Genomic DNA, 25,746 nt, shown 5'->3' with positions numbered 1-25,746 from the left:
ATGATAAAGGAGACCTAATTCTACATGTTATCCGTAAAGAATATTAATTTGAATGACTTATAATTTATTAAAAAGCAAACCAACCGAATCCTCCTGTCATCCTCCTTCTGGAAGTTGTTGCAGCCTAGTTGGATAGTATGGCCTAGGTAAATATAATCCTAAACAACTTCGAGAAGGGTACCATCGACCGATACCGGTCTCGGTATGACTTGGTTGTTAAACATAACTTTCGTCTTATCCAAGTTCATACAGAGACCGACACGTCTGGAGGACTCGTTTAGGCCGGCCAGCATTTGGCCTAACTCATCCAGCGTCTCCGCAAAGATGACAATATCGTCGGCGAAACGAAGGTGAGAGATGAATTCACCGTTGACGTTGATGCCTCGTTCCCCCAATCCAAGGTCTTGAAGACATAAAAGACTAAGAGTGTTCCAAAACTTATCTACACAAATAAATAAAATTGGAGTGTTTGTTTGTAATATTAAAAAATAACCGCTTTTTACTAAATGCGTATAGATTTATACACGGTACATATACCAAAATACTTTTTTTACAATTTTTGTCTGTCTGCTTGTTCCGGTTAATCGGTAAAACGGCTGACCGAGTTTGACGGAACTGTCACTGGCAGATAGCCGATGTAATTAGGAGTAACTTAGGTTTTTTTTTTTTAGAAACATAAATTGTATCACGTCAAATAAAATATAATAACTGAAGCATATTTAAGCTGTATTATTTTAATAGTTCTTTAGAATCATTAATGACAAAGCAGTGCGTGTGCCGTGCCGCCGGCGTCTAAACAACGACGATCACGGGTTCGATTCCCGCTCGGAGTAGATGTTTGTGTGATTTTTTTTACATTACTAGGTCGGCAAACAAGCGTACGGCTCACCTGATGGTAAGAGATTACCGTAGCTTATAGGAGCTCTGGTCACCTTACTCACCAACAGGAACACAACACTGCTTGAAAACAGTATTATTTAGCTGTGGTCTTCTGTAAGATCGAGGTACTACCCCAGTCGGGCTGCTCCATATTTTGAGCAGGAATTTCCTACTGTGTCCTACCTCAGTTAAATAGTGTTTATACAAATATTTATTTCCGGTCTGGTTGTTAGTCCTTGTGGGTCTCCCCACTGTGTCTGGGAGAGCATGTTGGCCGTTGGTCCCGGTTGTTATCATGTACACCTGATAGCGATCGTTACTCATAGTAGGGAATATATCCGCCAACCCGCATTGGAGCAGCGTAGTGGATTAAGCTCCGATCCTTTTCCTATATGGGGAAAGAGGCCTATGCCCAGCAGTGGGATATTACAGGCTGAAACGAGAGCTAAAGAGCAAAAAAGAGAGTGAGAGGGAGAAAGAGTCACAAAATAAAATGTACGTTTACCTCCATAAGAATAAATAGTGAAGCGAAGAACAGCAGCGTGGACCACTCCACTCGGTGCAGGATGGGCTCCAGGTCCTCGCGGTCCGCCAGCGTCAGCAGCAGGATGGCGCCCAGGAGAGCCGTCATACCGAGAGACACGCGGTCTTGAAAGATGTAACAATGTACTATATTAATCTATACATAAAAAGAATTGAGTTTGCTCGCAAAGGAAAAAGAAACTGACTTCAATTGTATCGACAAGTAATACAACATAGGTAGTGGGTAGAATAGTCAAGTAAACACGCTTTATTAGTGTTAAGTCAAAAATCATTCGTCAGATCCCGCTCAAATTAAAACGGGACCACACGACAGGCACCATCTTTCGATTACAAAAAGAATCATCAATTCAAATTCAAGTCAAACTGAGAACCTTCTCCCTTTTTCAAAAGTCGGTGGAAATATTAATCGCAAATACGTTGCTAGGCTAAGTGCAAATGGATATCAGCTGGACCAAATCGGCTACTTTATTTTATAAGACTTCCAATACTTTGTTCTTCTGAAATAATGGGATTAAATTGTCTAGCTTATAAACAAACGCATTTCTTTATTGTAATCATTTCAGCCCATTGCAATCCACTGCTGGACATAGGCCTCCACACGTTCGCGCCAAAAATGCGTGAACTCATGTGTGTTGCCCATAGTCACCACGCTGGGCAGGCGGGTTGGTGACCGCAGGGCTGGCTTTGTCGCACCGAAGACGCTGCTGCCCGTCTTCGGCCTGTGTATTTCAAAGCCAGCGGTTAGATGGTTATCCCGCCATCGGTCGGCTTCCTAAGTTCCAAGGTAGTAGTGGAACCGTATTATCCCTTAGTCGCCTCTTACGACACCCACGGGAAGAGAGGGGGTGGCTATATTCTTTGGTGCCGTAGCCACACAGCACTTATTGTAATCGATAAAATAATATTGTCTTCTTTATCTTTAGCATACACTCATGGTCGTCTGTTCCAAGGATAGGCGATGTGCCTGTATTTTACTCCTGGTATACATAGCTACATTTTTTTAATTCAAGACTGAGGCACAAGAACTCACTGAAAACTGTGCCAAATTCTCATACCGAGTTATGAGAGGCTATGAGATTTAAGAATTTGGTCTGCATTATCCATGTTTTATGAGGTTTATTCAATAGGGTAAGTAACTTACTAAGTTCAGGAATAGAGTGCAGGAAGAAAACTGTGACGACAAACGTTACTGCTATCACCGACTTGACGAGCAGGACTTTGTCACGGATTTTGTACTGGAAAATAAAAATCACAACTTATTTTAGTAGGAATTTATAGTAAAACTAGCTGACCCCGCAATCGTTGTTTTGCCATATATTTTACTTACCTTCTCAATCCCCTCCCCCCTTATAGCTTAGGGGAATGAAAAATAGATGTTGGTCGATTCTCAGACCTACCCAACATGCACACAAAATTTTATAATATTTTATTAACCCTCTTAACCCCCCCCCCTCTTATAACTTAGGGGTATGAAAAATAGATGTAGGTAGGGGTTGGTGGTAGAAGGGTAAAAATTTAGGATTATATGTATTTTTCATCTCCAAATCATAATAAAATGAAAAATAAATAATTTATCTAAAGAAAATTTAGGGCTGGACTACCTTTAACATTTAGGGGGATGAAAAATAGATGTTGTTCGATTCTCAGACCTACCCGATATGTACACAAAATTTCATGAGAATCGGTCAAGCCGTTTCGGAGGAGTTTAACTACAAACACCGCGACACGAGAATTTTATATATTAGATAACTATTTTAATACTTATACGATCTACTAGGATGGTCACTAGAACGATCGTCTAAGATTACGGTCATTCTCCAATTCGGCGTTCTTTGCCTAATTACCGTGACGTTTTTTATTTTTCACTGATTTGACTTAAACACATTAAAATATGAAACAAATCAAAAATACGAATTCAATAATCATTTTGGCATGTAACAGTTAATTGTGGTTTTCTAGATAATGAGACTTAAAAAATTTATGGGTATGGTAATTAGAAAATTTATATATTTAATGTAACGGTAATTAGAAATAATATTAGAATATGCTGTGTGGTTACGGCAGTAAGAATATAGCCACTCCCTCTCTTCCCGTGAGTATCGTAAGAGGCGACTAAGGGATTACACAGTTCCACTACCACCCTGGAACTTGAAAGTGCCGACCGATGGTGGGATAATCATCCAACTACTGGTTTTGAAATATACAGGCCGAAGACGGGCAGCAGCGTCTTAGGTGCAACAAAGCCAGCCCTGCGGTCTCCAACCCGCCTGCCCAGCGTGGTGACTATGGGCAAGACAAGACAAGACACATGAGTTCACGCCACGTTTTTCTTGAAATATATTCTCTCTTGCCAGGACAAATGCGACTGATCTCATCTTGCTCAACAAAAATTTGGACGTCTTGTTTGGTTTTCTCTACAGTAGTCCCTATATTATTACTATGTAAATACTTTGGTTCTATTTCTTTATCATGACTTTGTTTTGGTTTTGGATGTGGCGTGTTTTATATTTCAGTCTCAATGCTTGCTTCCTGTACTTTTCTTTTGCTCTTCTTAGCTCTACTGTTTGGTCTCAAATATGACATTTCTTTATGTGTTTTCTATACATGCCTTCTAAATAACAATAAGAGTGAGATTTTTTTACGTATCGGTTTCTCGACAGTTATCTTTGAAGATGGTGAAGTTGGTGAAGTTGGTGTTGAACACAAGGAAGACGCTCGTTCCGTAATATTCACACTTGTATCTTTATTTTCGGTCAAATGCTCATTATTGATTAATAATAAAATAACATACTTTCAGTAGAAAATGATGACAGAGCACTAGATGGACGCGGCGTTGATGTGGTTAAAGAAGGTTTAAAATTTGGTGCCTTTTTCAAGGGAACTAATTCTTTTTCAAAAGAAGTCGACTGCAGAAAAATTTCGTCTTGCTGATTATCTTCTTTTTTTGATTTGGGATTTTCGGGACAATTTTGTACTCTTTTAGTGTACTTTTTAGTGCAGCGAGTATGATAAATCATTGAGATGTGGTGTGACAAAGTTTCAAGAGGATCTGTTATATTGTTATCAAGCACCTCTATATCTAAGGTCACTTCTTCCTCGATTGTTTTCAATTTTCCCTTTTCCTTTTGTCTTTTATAGTAAGCTCTGAAATTTTCTCTACTTCTTTTTTGAGTTTTCTTCCGGCTTTTGGTGACATTTCGCAGATAGGCAGTATTTTTTTTTATTGTACCCTTCTTTCTCCTTTATTTTTTTTTTGATTGCTAATACAAAAAGGGGCATTTTTATTTCGTTCTCGGCATTGTCGCGCGGCAAGTCTTCTATTTTCTTTAACTTCCTCTTTGGTCTTTTTAGGTTTATCTTATAAATTAAATAATTTGATGAATGGTCAGCATATAATATAGACATATTTACGGACAATAATAATAATAATCTACGAAAACCGCGGTAAACAAGTATTACTTTTTCATACAACGGTAATTATAAACATATGGTAATTAGTATACGGTAATTAGAAAACGATAAATTTTCATAAAAATGTTTAAAACCGACACAGTATACAAATTCTAGCTTATTATAACGTACGGAGGCCAAAGTACTGTCTTCATTTACATGATCAACTTGGGTCTATCTTAAAAATCTAGTATTAAAATAAGAACAACGGTAATTAGAAAAGTTTTTAACCAAGGCTACGGTAATTATATACTTACGTGCTTCATTGGCGGTACACTAACATGAGAGTCATACAACTGCTGATGGACCTCGGTACATACTGAGGAGACGCGATGCGTACGGTAGTGATGTGCCAAATACTTTTATTTAGGGATGTGCACTCGAGAACAGCAGATGTTACGGTAATTAGAAGTTTCCATTGGACATACGATTACTTCATAATAATTATTTGTAGACTGGTTCTATTGAGTTGATATTTTGTTATGCGATAGACGCTGCTTAATATCGTTTAAAACGTTGAATGGATCAAAGTAAATCTATACGCTATAAAAATTATAAGCAAGTTTTAAGATTAAGTTGGTGTGCGGACACGCCACGGTAATTAGAGAACAGAGATTTTTTGAACATAAGTTAAATTAATTTAGTGTTAATTACTTAAAACAGAAGCCAATATTTTTTTTACAGCTAGGTACGGATGCTATCTTTAATATATAAAAAAGTGCATGATTGAATAGGATGATATTACGGTTTAAACAAGCCCGGACACGAAAAATTTGCTAATCGGAGAATGGCCGATTAATAATTTATATTCTAAAAGCTTGAACGGATTGATTCATTTCAAAATAAAACATTGCTATACATTAGCATTAGTAAATGGAAACTTTCGAAGTTATACTTCTTGGCGTGTTAGGGAAAAAATGATGACAGTAAATTTTTACCACACGCACATACCCCGTCACATAAAACCGAAACCCTGAAGTTAGCTAGTCAACAAAGAAGTTAGCAGCGGAAGTATAACTTCTAACGTGCGTACTTAAGTACACTCATACTTTTTTATTTTAGCTCGAAATCAACCAATCATAATGTTAAATAGTGAACCAGTTTTCCCTCCCTGTAGATCAATCGTGTTATAATTTTGATTTATTTGGATTTAACAAGTTTCCCTTGAGGACATTACTTACATATTTTACAATTGAGTCATAACTAAATACATTATTGATTTAAGGTGAATATCGCATGTAAGCTAGTCTGTTACGCCAAAATGAATCACACGTTTCTTTGTACAAAAGAACACACACACACACACACTTCAGCCTAATACAGTCCACTGCTGGATATAGGCCTCCACAACTTGGCGTCAAAAATGACGTGAACTCATACAAACGAAATACTTAGGAAACAATTATGACTACAACATCATGTTACCAACCTTATCCCTCAATTCTCCAAGCGTCCTGTGGAATGTATCTTTAGGACAAGCCCTTTTTTCCCGTTCTTTGATAGTTTTATGCAGTTTTAGGTTTATTTTAGTTATTTTCCTTTCCAATCTCTCTCTAACAATATTGACACCTTCGCTTAAATGCGGCAATGAGTCCGCTGCTCTGCGCCATATTGAAATTTGGTTTTGTAAATCTGTAAAAGATGATCCAAGCTATAATTTTCTTTTACACATAGATATTTTTGAACTAGTAGTGACATTAGCTGACGACGCGTTGGTGCAGCGGTCACAGTACTGACTGTTGCGCTGGCGGTCGTGGGTTCGATCCCCGCTCACGACAGACATTTCTATTGGCCATATAGATGTTTGTCGTGGTCTGGGCGTTTGTGCTTGTGTATTATGTGTTTCCGGACCCAAAAACAGGAGATAATCCTACTGAAGGTGTTGAGAGTGAAGCGCTTATTTATTTATATTAGAAGCTTAATACTTGGAGCATCAGAAAATACAATCAAATTTCTCTTACATTTATGTCAACTAAATTTATAATTACACTATTTTGGGATATGAAGTTACATGACACTCTAACAGCAAATTATTAATTGCTCTATCTTCTATTCGTATTTTTTATAAAAAGAGAAATTTATGACATTCCATTTCCATTTCAATTATTTATAAATCTGACTTTAACCAAGACCCTCGGTTGAAATCGTATCCATAACATTTTGCTAACTATTGTACTAGGCCAGATATAATTGGAAGTGATATCCTAAACACAGTTTTCTAGTTTGGACTCAGTCCCTACCTTCGTTTGCAAAAACTTGGCAGTTATATAACCTTAGAAACGTTGTAACTTTCTTCCCGTGGTTGTGGTAAGAGGCGACTAATGGATAACACAGTTCCGCTACCACCTTGGAACTTAAAAAGCCGACCGATGGCGGGAAAACCATCCAACAGCTGGCTTTGAAATACGTAGTCCGAAGACTGACAGCAGCGTCTTCGGTGCGACAAAGTCAGCCCTGCGGTCACCAACCCGCCTGCCCAGCGTGGTGACTATGGGCAACACACACGAGTTCACGCCATTTTTGGCGTTAACTTGTGCAGGCCTATGTCCAGCAGTGGACTGTGATAGACTGAAGTGATGATGATGATGAGAAACGTTCTAAGTTTACTACAGTATGTATTGTATTGTATTTTATAGTGTGGAGTTTGTGATTTTAAACTAAAAATTGAACTGATTATTTGTAAGCGCTGTCGATTCTATAGAAATTTTATATATAAAATTCTCGTGTCACAATATTAGTTACAATACTCCTCCGAAACGGCTGGAGCGATTTTTATGAAATTTTCTTGTTCATATCGTGGTCTGAGAATCGGCCAACATCTATTTTTCATACCTCTAAGTTATAAGGAAGGTGTAGATTAAGAGGGTTAATAAAATATATGGAAAAACAAAGTTTGCAGGGTCAGCTAGTATATACATACAGAAATGAATGTTTGTCTGTATGTCCTTTATAGAATCGTAAACTATGCATTTGATCATGTGATTATCTTCAGTAAAGTGTTTTGCATGAGCCTATAAAGGTTTCTACGTTGGTACGACCAAAAAAAAAGAAAAAAAAAGCGTAGCAACAAGCGCAGGGTACATGCAGCTAGTAAAAATAAATTAAAATATAGGGTAAAACCGGGATAGATGCCTCACTTTTCGAAATAGCCACCTAATTTTAAAAATATGATTTTTATACGAATAATTTTTATTAATGTAGCTAGCTCAATCCTTTATGTTGAATTATGACTATTTTTTTCAACCTAGCCAATGCAGATTAAGCAGAAATTAGCTTTTCGTGAACCTATTTTTTTGAGGATAGATGCCTACCTATATGGATAGTTGCCCCCACCATGAAAATAGTGAGTAGGATAGATGCCCTTTAAACCGTGTAAACGAAAAACCCAAACCAAATGTTAGGTTAGGTTAGGTTAGTTCTACTCCTAAAACATCGATTGTCTCCAAGAAACATGGGCCATAGCAATGAAAAATTTTTTGTGTTTTTAACCGACTTCCAAAAAAGGAGGAGGTTTTCAATTCGACTGTATTTCTTTTTTTTTTTTTATGTATGTTACATCAGAACTTTTGCCCGTGTGGACCGATTTCGACAAATTTTCTTTTAATCGAAAGGTGGTGTGTGCCAATTGGTCCCATTTAAATTTATTTGAGATCTAACAACTACTTTTCGAGCTATATCTAATAATGCGTTTTTACTTGACGCTTTTTTCGTCGACCTACGTTGTATTATACCACATAACTTTCTACTGGATGTACCGATTTTGATAATTCTTTTTTAGTTGGAAAGGGGATATCCCTAGTTTGGTACCATGATAAGGAAACCAGGATCTGATGATGGGATCTTAGAGAAATTGAGGGAACTTCTTGAAAATCCGCAATAACTTTTTACTGGGTGTACCGATTTTAATAATTTTTAATTTAATCGAAAGCTGATGCTTGTCATGTGGTCACATATAAATTTTATTGAGATCTGATAACTACTTTTTGAGTAATCTTTGATAACGCGCAGTTACTTGACTATTTTTTCGTCGATCTACGTTGTACTACTCGTCGATGTAATTGAAGTCGGTTTTTTTTTGTTTGCGAGCAAACACAATTATTTTATATCTTTTAATTGTTATAATTAGAATATAATTTTTATATCACACAGATTACTATACCCAATTAAATATTTTAGAGCTTTTGTTTAACTAAAATATAAATTCTTAAGTCTCAACATGATATATATATATAAATTTAATTAAATTTTACAAGCATTTATTCAACAAAAGTATAAATTCTTAATTGTTGGTCTAAAAAATTCATATCAAGTGTAAACATGCACATTGCACAATCATACTTTCTCATCGAAAGTTGACTGTAGGTTTTCTATAGTCCAAGAACATACTCGAGCTCGCATCTCTTCCTTTCTTTTATATTTTCGTGGCATAATTCTGCTAGAATCAGTAAAACATCCAAACATAAATATACGTAAATGCATAAAAAATATAACGAACACAAAAAAAAATTATACATATAAACTTACTCTTTATATGGTGAATGAAGGGATAGATGCCCCTAAGGGCACCTATACCTCAAAAAATCAGGGCAACTATCCTTTGTGATTGGGATAGATGCCTACGTATTTTTTAAATAAATTATAAACAAAATAGCATCTATTTACAACTATATGCAGACTCAATGATCCAGTATATAGACGTGATAAAAAATATAACGGAATTTATTACTATTTATAAAATTATACAACCTTAAATACTAACCTTTAAAACTTTGACGTGTTTGTAAATTTCGCCACGGAGAAAATTACACACACGATCAAAACGCGTCCTTGCTACACAAATATCTGTGGATATCTGAGGGACGGGATGACTTCGACTCCTACTTATGCGATTAATTTTTATTTGTGAGTTCGGCATGTTAGGTTTTTAGAACATGAGGCATCTATCCCACTGTGGCATCTCTCCCGGTTTTACCATACATACATTTATACATTTAAGTACAATTTGGCGCAATACCTATATTTTTTCACTATGTAAACTTCACCATTTAATACTAATAAAAATTATGTATTATTTTTTTAAATATTATTTAGTAAAATATCCTCAAAAATTATTATTACTAGTAAAATCGTAGATCTCACCTTGAATATCTCGAGGAACCCTCTGACGGAGCCTGTTACTGTCTCGGTACATAAATCTCAACTGCACTGATGTCTGTATTAAGATGAGTAAAATACCGAGCGACATGTGGGCCGTGAAGTTCGTGAAATTAATACCCTGAAATTATATACAAATATTATTAAAATTATATAGAAAATTTATGACTAGCCCGTTGGCGTAGTTTGTAATCGCCCTGCTTTCTGTTCCGCGGGTTGCGAGTTCGATTCCCGCTTGAGTCTGGGTGTAATATTTGCATTTATATATTTATATATGTATTATTTCTATCTATGTATATTTATTAAAAAATATTTAACTATAACAGTCGGCTGCTACCTGTAACACAAGCATTAAGTTGCTTACCATAGGAACAGACGACCGTGTGTGTATGTTATATGATATTTATTTATTTTTATTTATTTGATTTTTAATGTAATTTTAAGATATTTCATTTCATTGTTAAAATGGTTACATACAGTGTTGCAATACTCAAAAACTTCATTTGAAAAATTTAAAATACATTTATAGAATAAAAACAATAAAATATAATATATTATAATATTAAATACTTGATTTATAAAAATATTTCAAAACCAAAAAAAAAAGAAAAAAAATATTACAAATAAAAATGTTGCTATTTTGACTCACAATGTTCTAATCTCGGGATCTGCCAATCCAATTAGAAAACTTAATTTTTAATAAACATAGCAATCATATAAAGTAGGCTATAAAACATAACATAAAGTAAAAAAAACAGTAACCTTGAAAACCAAACAACCGGGACCGACGGCTTAACGTGCTCTACGAGGCACGCTGGGGAGACCCACAAGGACTGCACAAACACCCAGATCACGGCAAACATCTGTATGGCCAATACAAATGTTTGTCATGTGTCGTGTGTGTGGGTCTCCCCACCGTACCTCGGAGAGCACGTTAAGCCGTCGGTCCCGGTTGTTATCATGTACACCTGATAGCGATCGTTACTCATAGTAGAGAATATATCCGCCAACCCGCATTGGAGCAGCGTGGTGGATTAAGCTCTGATCCTTCTCTTACATGGGGAGAGAGGCCTATGCCCAGTAGTGGGATATTACAGGCTGAAGCGATTGAAAATCAAAATAATATTTATACTCACAGCTTGTATGACCGCCTTATTAGAAGCTACTATAACATTTGGTGGATCGCCGACAGGGGTCGCTGTGCCTCCTATATTACTGTATATCGCCATGAAGATCAATATTGGCACTGGGTCCAAGTCCATAACCTCACATAACCTGAAATATAAAGCATGGTATGTGTATGAAGCAAAATAAATGTTGTTTATCTTCTTTTTTTTGTGCAATAAAGCTTAATAAATAAAAAATGAAAAAAGTTTAATTATAAGAGTTAGCTTGGAATAGTTACTTTGGGCTAACGCTAACTTTAATAATTAGCGAAACTTTAACTGTTCACGCAGCGCAAGCAGCAGAAGCTCTCAAAAGAAAAAGAAAAAAAAAACGATTTTGAAACATTTTTCATTGATGCTCCGCTCCTATTGGTCGTAGCGAGATGTTATATAGCCTATAACCTTCCTCGATAAATGGATTATCTAACACTGCAAGAATTTTTCAAATTGGACAAGTAGGCAGTTCCTGAGATTAGCGCGTTCAAACAAACAAACAAACTCTTCAGCTTTATAATATTAGTATGGATATGAATTGATCACCTTATTGTAACTGGAGACATCAATAGTACAGTGGTGACGTTGTCCAAGAAAGTCGACAGGACCGCCGTCACGATACAAAGCAAGAAAATTAATGGCCACAATTTGCCTTTGGTGACCTGAAAATTATAATAGATAATGGCTTACCTTCAACGTATCTATTTCCTAAGCAATGGACCCATTAGTAAAGTATCACTACATAGTATAAAACGAAGTCGCTTTCTCTGTCCCTATGTCCCTATGTATGCTTAAATCTTTAAAACTACGCAACGGATTTTGATGCGGTTTTTTTTAATAGATAGAGTGATTGAAGAGGAAGGTTTATATGTATAATACATGTATAATATAGTAGAGGAACACTGATAGTTTTTGCAAACATGCGAAGCCGGGGCGGGTCGCTAGTACTGGTATAAAACATTTGTAACTGTTTATAAAAAAGTGTGTGTGTGCACTCACACACGGCAGAAGTGAAACTTCTGAAAAGTAACTTACGCTAAATAAATGAATGAGTTATATTTGTTAATCTTTTGATATATGTATTATTAATACGTACTTTTTTTAAATCACATAATTTTTATATTTAACTGTTTTTTTTTTTTCATTTTGATATTTTATTTATTTATTTATTTATTTAATATGGTTTGCTAGCAGTTGTTACATTTATTATACTTGAAAATATTAATTTTATCATAGACTACATTTATAAATGTACAACCATATTAAAGCAAACACGACATGCAAAGTTATCCTGTTAAGATACATTATTATAAAGTTATTAGTTAATTCAATTTCTGTTAATTAGTTTAAAATTTCAACTTTTCAAATGACATGTCTGTTTATTATTGTTGATGAAAACTTTATTGACAAATGTGTTATTTAAGGAATTTAATTGTATGTGATGTTTATATTGTTTGTTTCTCAGATAAATAAAATAAATAGTTAAATAAATAAACGTGATCCACCTACAGAAACTGAAGGACCCCATTTGAAGGAACGCAGATACAAAGTTTGGAGTGACTCTGCTTTCTGCTCCGAGGGTTGTGAGTTCGAGTCCCACCTCAAGTCTGGGTGTAATATAAATATTTATTTATATATTGATATGTGTATTATTTATAAGTATGTTTATCGAAAAAATTAAAGGTAGCTATACCAGTCGGCTGTTACCTATAACACAAGCATTAAGTTGCTTACTTTAGGAACAGACGACCGTGTGTGTATGTTGTAGATATTGATTTAATTATTTATTTATTACAGACGTAAGTTACTGATAGGATTAATCAGCAGGTAGTTAAACAGGGCCTTAGGAATCTCCATAAAGTGAGTAGTGTTAGGAAATTGATGGTAATAAAGAAAATTAGTGAAACTTTTATCTTTTGGATACCGTTTCATGCTGATAGATTTATCAGCAAACAATGAAACAAGCACACACTATTTAACACGAAGCAATAAATACTTGTGTAATATTTGCAAAAACGCAATAATCCATCACAAGACACCTACTTGAAAAGTAAAAACAGCCAAGAAATCAAATATTCCAGTTTCCGCCATGATGGCGACCAGGATCATCATGCTGAAGAGCAGCAGTAAAGTTTCCACGTCGAGCCACGTGATCAGCTCCATTAGAGTCGGCCGTTCTCCAACCAGAGCTAGCGTGGCGAGCGAACACGTCGACACTGTTATCGCTGCCATTGTTCTGTTAATAACCTGATGGGCGACAAGGGAGAAAGCGTTTTTTAATGTTTACGCGAATGTCACTCATTGTAATAAAACAACTTTTTCAAATTTTATCGCGGAATATTAAGTTTTTCTCGACGTTTCGGATACATTACAGCAATGGTCACGGGAGGACTGACGTGGTCACATAGAATTCGAAATAGTTGTTTTATTATAAAGGGAGAAAACGATTATGTGTATTATGTTTATGCATTGGTTAGAAGTGATTGATATAATTGTGTTTGTTTGCAAACGAAAAAAAAAACCGACTTCAGTTACATAGACAACGTAAGTTGACGAAAGAAATTAACATACACACTAGTCGTCACTACGATTCTCGAGGGTTCCCCTCGATTTCTCTAGGATTCCATCATTAGATCCTGGTTTCCTTATCATGTTGCCACCTCTGGGATATCTCCTTTCCAACAAAAAAAGAATTATGAAAATCGGTTCATAAACGACGAAGTTATCCCCAAACATATATATATATATATATATACGGTCGAATTAAGTGAGCTCCTCCTTTTTTGAAATCAGTTAAAAATTAATATAATCAATTTTTATAACAATTTCTTTTTTTTTCAATACTTAATAGTTGTGTTTGTGTTATGAAAAAAATATATATTGAATTGATATATCGACACCAACAATTTATACTACGCCAATTCGACTTTTCGATAAGTTTGTTTTTTTAATGCGAACTTGATAAAATGTGTTTTTATATGTAATAAAAAAATTGTGAAATTGCAATGAATAACTTAACTATTAAAGATACCAAATTTCAAATAAGTTTCCTTATTAATATAAAATGTATTACGTTTTTCCCTTTTATAAGCCTCTATTGTAAAGTTCACTTTTAAGAGTTAGCTTAGTATAAATTGCTGGTGTCGATATGTATATTGGACCTTACTGTATAGTGTGTTTAATCCACCGCGTTGCTAAACCCGTAGTTGAGTAGCGCGGTGGATTTAGATCCAATCCTTCTCCTACATAGAGGCCTATGCATAGCAGTGGGATGTTACAGTTGCGTATACATATCTATACAGTGGATATAAATTAGAGGAATTAAATTGAATAGTCTAATATAAGCAATTGTTTAGGCCCAGGAAGTGTGTTTTGTTTAAATATTTACTTTGTATTTAGTTTAAAAATGGTACGTTACCATATGTGACATTTTTGATAATCCAAAGTATTTCTCCTCTTAACAATTAAAGGATATTATTAAAATTAAGCTTCATTATATTACAAGCGTATTAAATTTAACTAGCAATACCCGTGCGAATAATTCGCACTAAATATGTATAATAATTATCACTTTACAAAACTACAAAAAAATATTTATACGTGACTTTGTTTAAAATTGAACAATAACAAAATTACCGACCGTCAATCGTGTTGACGTTGTTTCAAAATTAAAGCCGTCATATATATAATTTAATAATTAGTTAATTTACAAATAAGCAATAATATTTTTTTAGTAGTTGATACCGGTAGAGCAAGCAATTATCTATAAAATTATATATAATTTACGATACGTAATTGTGAGGTTTTTTCTAAAAAGAGAGGCAAACATCTTAACCTTAGCGTATTAAAATAAGATTTTAAATATATTTACCTCAAATATAATAAGTATATAAAGTCCAAATAATAATACAACAGCAAATATCACTCCAGTACTGGCATCTAGCGGATCATTTGTATAACTCATTGTAAAAGGTACGATCTGTGTTGCATTTGTAGCCGCTCGTAATTTATACTTCATTGATGGGTATTTAATGGGAAATATGTTTGTACGTAGTTCACCCTCGTTGAGATCTATGTCTGATTGGAGAATTATTGCCCAAGTCTCGGTTATCTGAAATTTTAGTAAAGATTCCCACCAATTTATTATTATTATTATCTTTTTTTTATGTCACTAGGTCGGCAAACAAGCGTACGGCTCACCTGATGGTAAGCGATTACCGTAGTTTATAGACGCCTGCAACACCAGAACCATCGCAAGCGCGTTGCCGACCCAATCCCCAATCCCCCCAAGAGCTCTGGTCACCTTACTCACCTACAGGAACACAACACTGCTTGAAAACAGTATTATTTAGCTGTGACCTTCTGTAAGGTCGAGGTACTACCCCAGTCGGGCTGCTCCATATTTTGAGCAGGAAATTCCTGCTGTGCCCTACCTCAGAATATGTATAGATGAACCAAATACATGCTTACTTAAGCCAATGAGCCAATATGTATTTTCGATGATTGTAGCCGAATTTGTAGATATAATTTTAAGCATGCATATAGTGTGTTCAACTACTGTGTTCCTTCAAATGAGGGGGTTCTATGCTTTAGACCACACGACTGAAGTAAAGCTTCTTTAGCTCCATCTAATTTATATCTCCCTCTCAACTTCCGTTTACCTCGCCCGATCACACTTTTCGTAACGTTCTCGTCACGCATTCAAACGTGTGTAAAGAAGTTTTACTTCAAAAAAAAATCCTAGCCCTTTTTTAAATTTAACTTTGTCTTATATCTAATATATAAAATTCTCGTGTCGCGGTGTTTGTAGTTAAACTTCTCCGAAACGATTTTCATGAAATTTTGTGTGCATATTGGATTGGTCTGAGAATCGAACAACATCTATTTTTCATCCTCCTAAATGTCAAGGGTAGTCCACAGCTATATTTTTTTTATTTTTAGATAAATCATATATTTCTTATTTTATTATGGTTTGGCGCTGAAAAATACATATAAACCTAAATTTTCACCCTTCTACCATCAACCCCTATTTTTAAATAGCGTTTAGCGGTAAGACAACGTTTGCCGAGTCAGCTAGTATAACTATATAAGGGAGTCCTAAGCCTTTACCTCAAATGTTTTATTGTCATTAAGACTCTCAATCCAGACAATTAACTGTGAGTAGTTTTTTCGTTCGCTATAATTTAGCTTCTCTTCAGCTTGCTCAGATAAAAATGGGCCTGAGAGTTTTACTTGTATTGAACTGCTTTTTTCTACATTTAGAGGATAATCTGAAAATAAATGGGATCGATAGAAGAAATTTGATAGAAGAAAGTGAAGATTTCATTAAACAGAGTTATCGTGACATTTTTTTGGTCCCTCCACCTTGCCTCGGATAGCACGTTATGCTGTCGGTCCCGGTTGTTATCATAGATGATGGCGATTATTACTCATAGTAGCGAATATATCCACCAACCCGTAGTAGAGTAGCGTGGTGGATTAAGTTACGACCCTTCTCCTACATGGAAAAAGAGGCCTATGCCCAACAGTAGAATGTTACAGGCTGATCACTGTGACATTTTAATAGCAGATTGAATTTTAGATAAATGTGCTTGAAGTCAAGTATACGTGTGATGAGAATCATAATTGATCAAGATTACGTTTTTTTATAACAAGAATACTGAGTTTCTTTTAAATATCATTTGCGATCGGTTCACTAATCTATCTTATTTTTACTAACTAGAGATATAATTTTGACGTGGCCTCAAAACGAGTTTGACCTGTTATCTATAAGACTTAGAGCTCGTTTCACTGACTGCCAATACAGCTTATTCTGTATCATTTGAACTTGTTTCACTTCAATTAATAAGAGGCGAGGAGGGTCGTAAGAGGCGATTAAGGGGTAACACAGTTCCACTACCACCTTGGAACTTAAAAAGCCGACCGATGGCGGGATAATCACCCAACTGCTGGTTTTGAAATACACAGGGCGAGACGGGCAGCAGCGTCTTCGGCGCGACAAAGCCAGCCCTGCGGTCACCAACCCGCCTGCCCAGCGTGGTGACTATGGGTAACACACATGAGTTCACGTCATTTTTAGCGCGAACTTGTCTATGTCCAGCAGTGGAGTGCAATAAATGAAGTGAAGTGGTGATACAGACGCTAAACAAAATTTGATATAGCTTATTGAACTTACCGTTAGATACTCAATATGAAACGATAGACATTACTCACTTACATTTCTCCTCAGTAATACTGACGGCGGTGTTTTTGAAAACTTCGTTTTTTTCATTGTACAACAGAAAAACAGCGGTGAAAAATGTCCAACAACCCAGAAGTACCGTCATTTTGATGTAGTGTTTTGCTTTTTTCCACTAAAAGTATAGAAATGTTCTATCTGTATGCTCTTGAAATGATAAAATTGTATATTATGTATATGTTGGAGCTTTATCCACTTAAGGTGACGCTAAATTATAAAATTCCTGCCTTTTGTAAAGATAGAGAAAATTAGAAAATACTTGTTCAAAATCTGGAGCAGTTTGACTAAGTACCTCAGCCTTACGGAAAATCACAGGCAAAATAGTTTTCAAGTAGCGCTGTGTAAGGTAGAGAGCTCCTGGACGGACGAGGGTAGGGTCGGCGACGTACTTGTACGGTAACTGCTTATCATCAGACGAGTCGTACGCTTGTTTGCGACCCTAGTATATTCCATTTTTTCCAACATTGACAGAAGTTTTCAACTAAAGTTAACATAAATTTTGCGTTTGTCGAGTCCGCGTTTTGGCAAATGCAGTGTGGGACGTTCTCCGGCCCGCTGGACTGACGATCTACGTAAGATTGCCGGTGGTGGTTGGATGAGGATTGCTGGAAAGCGGGATGTCTGGCGCAAACTTGGGGAGGCCCATCCAGCAGTAGACTGCGATAAGCTAAAGTGAATGAGTGACACACAGCTTTCCATATAATTATAAAAACAACTGGTGTAGTGGTGCGTGAAGAGGCCCAAACACCGAGCACGTTAGGATGTCGGTCCCAGTTGTTATCATATACACCTGATAGTGATCGTTACTCGAAGTAGGGGACATATCCGCCAACAGACAGTTAGCAGCGTGGTGGATTAAGCCACAATCTTCTCCTACATGGAAAAATAGGCCTATGCCCAAAAGTGGTATATGACAGGTCGAAAGAAAACCTTATATTATAATTACCTGCGTATTATGTCCTGTTAAATTTCGCGAAGCTCTAAAAAGAAAATTTATATAAATGTAATAACAATATCGTAAAAAATACACTTAGTTTTGATAAATATTTCAAAAGCTTTGCATTATGAAGAGGTGAAAACTTGGTCTTAATTTTATTGATATTTGTATAAAAAATAGTTTTTTTTTCTTCGTTAGGATTAAGGAAATATCTGAAGATTTATCTTACGGATGTTACGTGCATAAAATATTTGAAAAAAAGAAGTAATGTAAAAAAAAATGTACGAAACTTTATGAGGATTTGTAATTTTTGTAATTCTTCGATCCTTTTAAATGTGACATATATTTTGCAAAGACGACAGTCCACCCTAAAATACCTTTAAGATATGGAATATTTACTTCTATCAACTGTACCATTATAGCTTACTTGTCTTTCTTCTGATCGGAAACATTGTTGTACTTTGTATTTCTGTTTTTAACATCATCCATTAATGTTACGTCTTCGTCATTTCCTAATTCTTCTTCTCTTGATTGGGTTATTTCTGAATTATTGGGTATAATCTCTTTGGTATCTTTGGAATTGGTTTCTGAAAGTAATTGTAATATGTTCATATTTAATATTTCAATGCAAGTATTTATTTTATACCGATAGGGTGGGAAACAAGCATATGGACAACTTACCACCACTTCACCATCGCCACTCTTTCACCATCGTTAATAAAACATACGCTTCAGCCTGTAATATCCCACTACTGGGCATAGGCCTCTTTCCCCATGTAGGAGAAGGATCAGAGCTTAATCCACCACGCTGCTCCAATGCGGGTTGGCGGATATATTCCCTACTATGAGTAACGATCGCTATCAGGTGTATATGATAACAACCGGGACCGACGGCTTAACGTGCTCTCCGAGGCACGGTGGGGAGACCCACAAGGACTGCACAAACACCCAGACCACGGCAAACACCTGTATGGCCAATACAAATGTTTGTTATGTGCGGGGATCGAACCGCAACCGCCAGCACAACGGGTACAATCCATGGCTGTAACCGTTGCGCCAACGCGGCGCATAATAAAACATATGATTGATAAAAAAAATATTAGTTAAAGAATCCCCGTAATCAAAAATCTTTATAGAATCAATATAGCACATTTTTTTTCAATGTAAAACGACCTAAACGTGACAGTTGTTGTTTATCTCAATTATTGATATCAATATTTGTTATTGCAAATAAAATGTTTATTATTTATCGGTTAGTTTTATAAAATCCTAATAGATGGAATTTTGGTATCTAAGTTGCATAGATATCAGGTAGATGTCGCCGTATTTCTAATTCTAGATTATTGTAGATGGCGTGTTTGAATATAAAATTTTGCATATATTTTTATCCCGTATGAATGAATATTTTTTTATTTTTTTTAGAAAATATTAATTTGATTGTATTAAATGAATTAGTAAAAAAAATTGATTCAATACTACGAACTGAGCCACAGCAATTTATTTTATTAACCGACTTCCAAAAAAGGAGGAGGTTCTCAATTCGACTGTATTTTTTTTTATGTATGTTACATCAGAACTTTTGACTGGGTGGAGCGATTTCGACAAATTTTCTTTTAATCGAAAGGTGGTGTGTGCCAATTGGTCCCATTTAAATTTATTTGAGATCTAACTACTACTTTTCGAGCTATATCTAATAATGCGTTTTTACTTGACGCTTTTTTCGTCGACCTACGTTGTATTATACCGCATAACTTTCTACTGGATGTACCGATTTTGATAATTCTTTTTTTGTTGGAAAGGAGATATCCCTAGTTTGGTATTATGATAAGGAAACTAGGATCTGATGATGGGATCCCAGAGAAATTGATTGAAATTATTGAAAATCCGCAATAACTTTTTACTGGGTGTACCGATTTTGATAATTCTTTTTTTGTTGGAAAGAAGATATCCTTAGTTTAGTACTATGATAAGGAAACCAGGATCTGATAATGGGATCCCACAGAAATCGAGGGAACTTCTTGAAAATCCGCAATAACTTTTTACTGGGTGTACCGATTTTAATAATTTTTGATTTAATCGAAAACTGATGTTTGTCATGTGGTCACATATAAATTTCATTGAGATCTGATAACTACTTTTTGAGTAATCTTTGATAACGCGCAGTTACTTGAGTATTTTTTCGTCGATCTACGTTGTATTACTCGTCGATGTAATTGAAGTCGGTTTTTTTTCGTTTGCGAGCAAACACAATTATTTTATTTATTTATTTACTTATTTACAGAAAAAAAAGATACAATTTATGTGATAAACAATGTCGGGCTGGGTCAGCTAGTACATATATAAAATTTAAAAACAGAACAGTAACAACCATTAAAGGTAATGCGGGAGGAACCATGTTGGACGATTAGTCCAAGTTACAAGATAATCTTAATATTTGTATTATCACCGTCGTCGGTACGATTGATGATTTAATTTTCATATAAAAAAATCAGGAAAATTTATTTTTACTTCAATACACTCTCAAAAATTTCATTTCAAAACTAAGTTTTAATGTAAATAATACTTAGGAATCTACAATAAATTATATCAAAGTATATTTGCCATGATGTCATGTAAAATCAACGTTAATACGCTAAAGATTGACACAACCATGTATAGGTGTGTCAAAACGAGTGTCCATTTTCAATTCTGCTAATTTAAAGGAAAAATATGAAATGACAATTCAGTTAAGGAATTTGTTTGTTTTGGTTGGGCTTATTTTGGAGTTGTCTTATGTTATCAGTCTCAATTGAATATCTTGTTAGGTTTTGAATGATGTATGTTATGGATGGTTTCAGACAATGTACGCTTAAAACTGATTTTCTAAAAGAGAGTAGTTCTAGGCTTAGCTTAGTATTAATAAAATGTAACTCCTTCTTCTATTGAACAAATTGATCAATGTTATTTTATCTTTTTTATAAATGAATCTCTATATTTTTGCACACATCTAAATGTTTAATAGTTTAAATTATTTTGGCTCACAAACACGACGCGTTGGCAGTGATCACGGTTTGGATCTTCGTACTGAGAAATATTTTTACTGGCTTTATAGATGTTTGTCGTGGTCTAAGCGTTTAAGCTCGTGTATGGTTTTTCGGGATCCCTGACAAGTTCTTTCTCTGATTCATATTCTAGTGGTACCGTGTGTAGTCTTTGTTTTTAATTTTCACGTTATTCTATTGTAATAACTACAAATGACTGGAAACAAATTTATTTTGGCTCACAATGAGCCCAAATGTAAATAGCTTTCAGATTAATAAAAAATTAAGCTTACCGATTTCTTCCACTTTTTTTCTTATTTCTTCCATAGAGGGATCGTACTTGACTTCTTCTGGGAGGGTGATCCATAACTCTAACGTGTCTGGTGGAAGCTCCCCACATGATACCAGGGAGTACGTACTCTTGTTTAGAATTTGGTTCGAATCGTTTTTCTTTCTAAAGGCACGTCGAATTCTATCCATTCTTCTTAAATGCTATCTGTAAATTAATTATAATTTACTGTCAAAAGTCTATAATAGTATTGTAAAACTGTGTTTGTTAAGTTGAATTTGGTATTTTCTGTTCTGGAGTGGTAGCGTCCGAAGACTCTTAATTGCTCAGGCGTATTTATCCTAGGGCTAAAAGAGCACGGGGAAGCATTCTACGATGGGTGGTGCAAGCCAAGAATACGAAATAGGGACGTGATAATTGTGTTTGCTGGAAAACAAAAAAAAAACGGCTTCAATTACATCGACATACACGTACAACGTAGGTAGAAGAAAAATAGAGTTGTAATCAGATCCTGATGATATTTAAATGACACATGATAAACATCGGCTTTCGATTAAATTAAAAAATCATCAAAATCGGTACACCCAGTAAAACGTTATGTAGACTTGTATATAATTTAAATTGTCTTAAATCTAATAAATGGATCAGCTTGTAAGCATTTCACTGATGCGGTTCTGAGGGCTTACATAGTATCTACTTGACAAAATGCGAGCGATCATAAAATTAAGATAACAAAATAATTTAAGACGAATTGTCAAAGAGATAAAACTAAAAAGATAAGGTTTTTGTCAAAATATCTGGTATTTTATATTTTCACGTGACTTTAAATGTATTATAGTTGACACTGTGGTAGGGCCAGCAAGAAATTTCAGTCCGACTGGAGTAGTCTCGACCTTACAGATCACAGCTAAATAACATTGTTTTCAAGCAGTGTTGTGTTGCCGTGGTTAGTAAGGTGACCAGAGCTCCTGGAGGGAATTGGGGGTAGGGTCGGCAACGCGCTTGCGATGCTTCTAGTGTTGCAGGCGTCTATAAGCTACGGTAATCGCTTACCATCAGGTGAGCCGTACGCTTGTTTGCCGACTAATTTATATATTTAAACGAAAGATTAATTACTTTTTTATTTTACAGTCACAGTTTCTAGACGTAAATGCCGATATCAATTTCTTCTTTAATTTTATTTTTAACTGACTTCAAAAAAGGAGGAGGTTACTCAATTCGACCGTATATGTTGGACTTTATATACTTATTATATTTGAGGTAAATATATTTAAAATCTTATATATTAATACGCTAAGGTTAAGATGTTTGCCTCCCTTTTTATTTATATATATTTATGTATGTTCGGAGATAACTTCGTCGTTTATGAACCGATTTTGATAATTCTTTTTTGTTGGAAAGGTGATATCCTAAATGTGGTACGATAACGAAACCAGGATTTGCTAATGGGATCCTAGAGAAATCGAGGGAAACTCTCGAAAATCCGCATAATTTTTTATTGGGTGTACTGATTTTGATGATTTTTAATTTAATCGAAAGCCGATGTTTATCATGTGGTCACATTTAAATTTCATCGATATCTGATTACAACTTTTGGAATAATCTTTGATAATGCGTATATAATTGAAGTCGGTTTTTTGTCGTTTGCCAGCAAACACAATTATCATACCCAATGTATTATTAATGCTATAATGACTACTATATATATTTACATATATAAATTTCGTGTCACGATGTATGTGGGCGATAAACTCCGAAACTACTAAACCAATTTTTATCAAATTTTGTATGTATCTGTAATTCGGTCCAACTTGGGTGATAGGGTAGATGTATCTTAATTGGACCCGGGAGGTAGTGCTGCTATCGGTATGAAAACAATCAAATTTGGTAGCTGTTTTCCGGGCAGGACAACGTCTGCTGGGTTTACTAATATATATTAAAATAATCGTAGTGCACATTACACAGTGAAAGGGACCCGTTAAAAATGTTATATTTTTCCTACTAAACAAAATAATTAGGGGTCGTTCATTGATCACTTGAGGACCTATAGGGGGGGGGGGGGATCAAACGCGCAATTTGTAAACCAAAAAGAAAAACTATAAAAAAAGACTCCGCCTTGATACCAGCCTAGAAATTTGTAAAAAAAAAGTTGCTACAAAAACATCGATCTTGTCGACCCCTTACTATGATCTAATATATGTATAATATTCTCGTGTCGCGGTGTTTGTAGTTAAACTACTCCGAAACGGCTTGACTGATTCTCATACAATTTTGTGTGCGTATCGGGTAGGTCTGAGAATCGAACATCTATTTTTCATACCCCTAAGTTATAAGGGAGGGGGGGGGGGGGGATTAAGAGGGTTAATAAAATATTATGAAATTTTGTGTGCATATCGGGTAGGTCTGAGAATCGGCCAACATCTATTTTTCATTCCCCTAAGTTATGGGGGGGCGGGGGAATGAGAAGGTTAATAAAATATATGGCAAAACAACGTTTGCGGGGCCAGCTGGTGATAACTATGAATATTAAATAAGCACATCTGTTAACACCGAGACGTTCCTAATTGGTAAGTGAAAAAAATTAAATTCATTAAGAATCGCGTACACAATTACTAATATTTGTTTATGTTAATATTACATGTATTATTGTTACATATTGTATGTAAATAAATGGTCAACAAAGTGTCCTTTTGTTTCGAACATAATTATACTTTAGAATATTGTACACAAATTACATACGATTTTTTTTGTTTAAAATAATTTCGGATTTCTTAACCTGCTATTGCTTTCGTTCATTTTTTTTAATTCGATCAGGCTTCATAAGCACTTTTTAACCAATTTTCAAAAAGGAGGAGGTTCTCAATTCGATTGTATTTTTTTTATGTATGTTACCTCAGAACTTTTGACTGGGTAGACTGATTTTGATGATTTTTGTTTTAATCGAACGGTAGTGTATGTCACATGGTCCCATTTCAATTTAATTGAGATCAGACAAGTTCTTTTCTAGTTATAGGTAATAGTGCGTATTAACTTGACAATTTTTTCGTCGACCTACGTTGTATTATACCGCATAACTTTTCACTGGATATACCGATTTTGATGATTCTTATTTTGATCGACAGCTAATGATTGTTTTGTATTTCTAATAAAATATGATTGAGATATTATGACTGCTTTTTTAATAATCTTTGATAACGCACATTTATATGATTATTTTTTCGTCTACTTACGTTTACTTTTCGATGTAATTGAAGTCGATTTTTTTGTCATTTTAAAAATAGGAATTACATTAGTAAAAATTAAATTATAGATAACGTGAAGCTACCACTGATTCGGAGTGTAAATTCTGCTGAGAAGAATAGGAAAGAGAGGCGATTTTGCATTTTAATAAGCCAACAATAATTACTTATTGTACTGCTAATCATATATTCACAAAACGACTTTGTTATATCTTAGTTCATTAACACATATTTTACTCTGATATTGCCTTGACAACGGAAAAATATACTCTTTATAAAATATACCTACTCTATAAATAGCTTTACACAGTATTATTTACTATATATCGGAAGATTTAACATTATAGCAAAAGCATTAATTCAACAAATTATTTTTTTAAATAAAAATGTAAATAAATAAATTCTGTTTATAACTTACCGAAATATTTACAATTCAAATTAAAAAGATGCGTCTCCGCCTGCGCATGATTCGACACTAAACTAAAATAAAGATAATCAATGTTAAATAGGCGTGGTCTAAAGGTATCGATACCTCGAAATATCGATTTTTTATATTGTATACGATGAATGATATCGATGTTTCAATTTTAAAGTATTTCAATGGTGCTTATATTAATAATAATAGTTGATATATAGCAGTTACGACCTCCAACAATAATAAGATATATTTTTTAATCTTGATTTTTTTGTTCACTTTTTTTAAATAGATTCTTGACGTATATAACTAATTACTATGCAAATAATGAACCATTTATCATTAAATTAATTAAATTAACACGTTGTTTGTCGTATATTTTATTTTATAAATATAATTACGTATATTTAATATATATACCA

The 25,746-nt window shown here is 34.8% G+C and overlaps 1 protein-coding gene across 1 annotated transcript in view; it reads right to left on the bottom strand.

Moving 5' to 3' along the window:
- LOC123668054 (P protein-like) overlaps positions 1-25,403 on the bottom strand; it is a 30,140-nt gene extending 4,737 nt beyond the window's left edge. Inside the window, exons 1-13 of the mRNA XM_045601847.1 lie at positions 25,328-25,403; positions 21,675-21,877; positions 18,789-18,948; positions 18,371-18,404; positions 17,404-17,539; positions 16,296-16,456; positions 13,230-13,433; positions 11,733-11,848; positions 11,163-11,301; positions 10,012-10,147; positions 6,302-6,504; positions 2,564-2,657; positions 1,385-1,527 (exon numbers count right to left, since the gene is read on the bottom strand). Of these exons, the coding sequence (XP_045457803.1) occupies positions 1,385-1,527; positions 2,564-2,657; positions 6,302-6,504; positions 10,012-10,147; positions 11,163-11,301; positions 11,733-11,848; positions 13,230-13,433; positions 16,296-16,456; positions 17,404-17,539; positions 18,371-18,404; positions 18,789-18,948; positions 21,675-21,861 (1,713 nt within the window). The 5' untranslated portion in view covers positions 21,862-21,877; positions 25,328-25,403. The remainder of the gene's footprint in view (positions 1-1,384; positions 1,528-2,563; positions 2,658-6,301; positions 6,505-10,011; positions 10,148-11,162; positions 11,302-11,732; positions 11,849-13,229; positions 13,434-16,295; positions 16,457-17,403; positions 17,540-18,370; positions 18,405-18,788; positions 18,949-21,674; positions 21,878-25,327) is intronic.
- Positions 25,404-25,746: the final 343 nt, after the last annotated feature.

The sequence above is a fragment of the Melitaea cinxia genome, chromosome 30, assembly GCF_905220565.1.
Source record: "Melitaea cinxia chromosome 30, ilMelCinx1.1, whole genome shotgun sequence".
Taxonomy (NCBI): domain Eukaryota; kingdom Metazoa; phylum Arthropoda; class Insecta; order Lepidoptera; family Nymphalidae; genus Melitaea; species Melitaea cinxia.
Note: the sequence above shows the minus strand (reverse complement) of the source record. Positions and strands in the feature narration are given on the sequence as shown.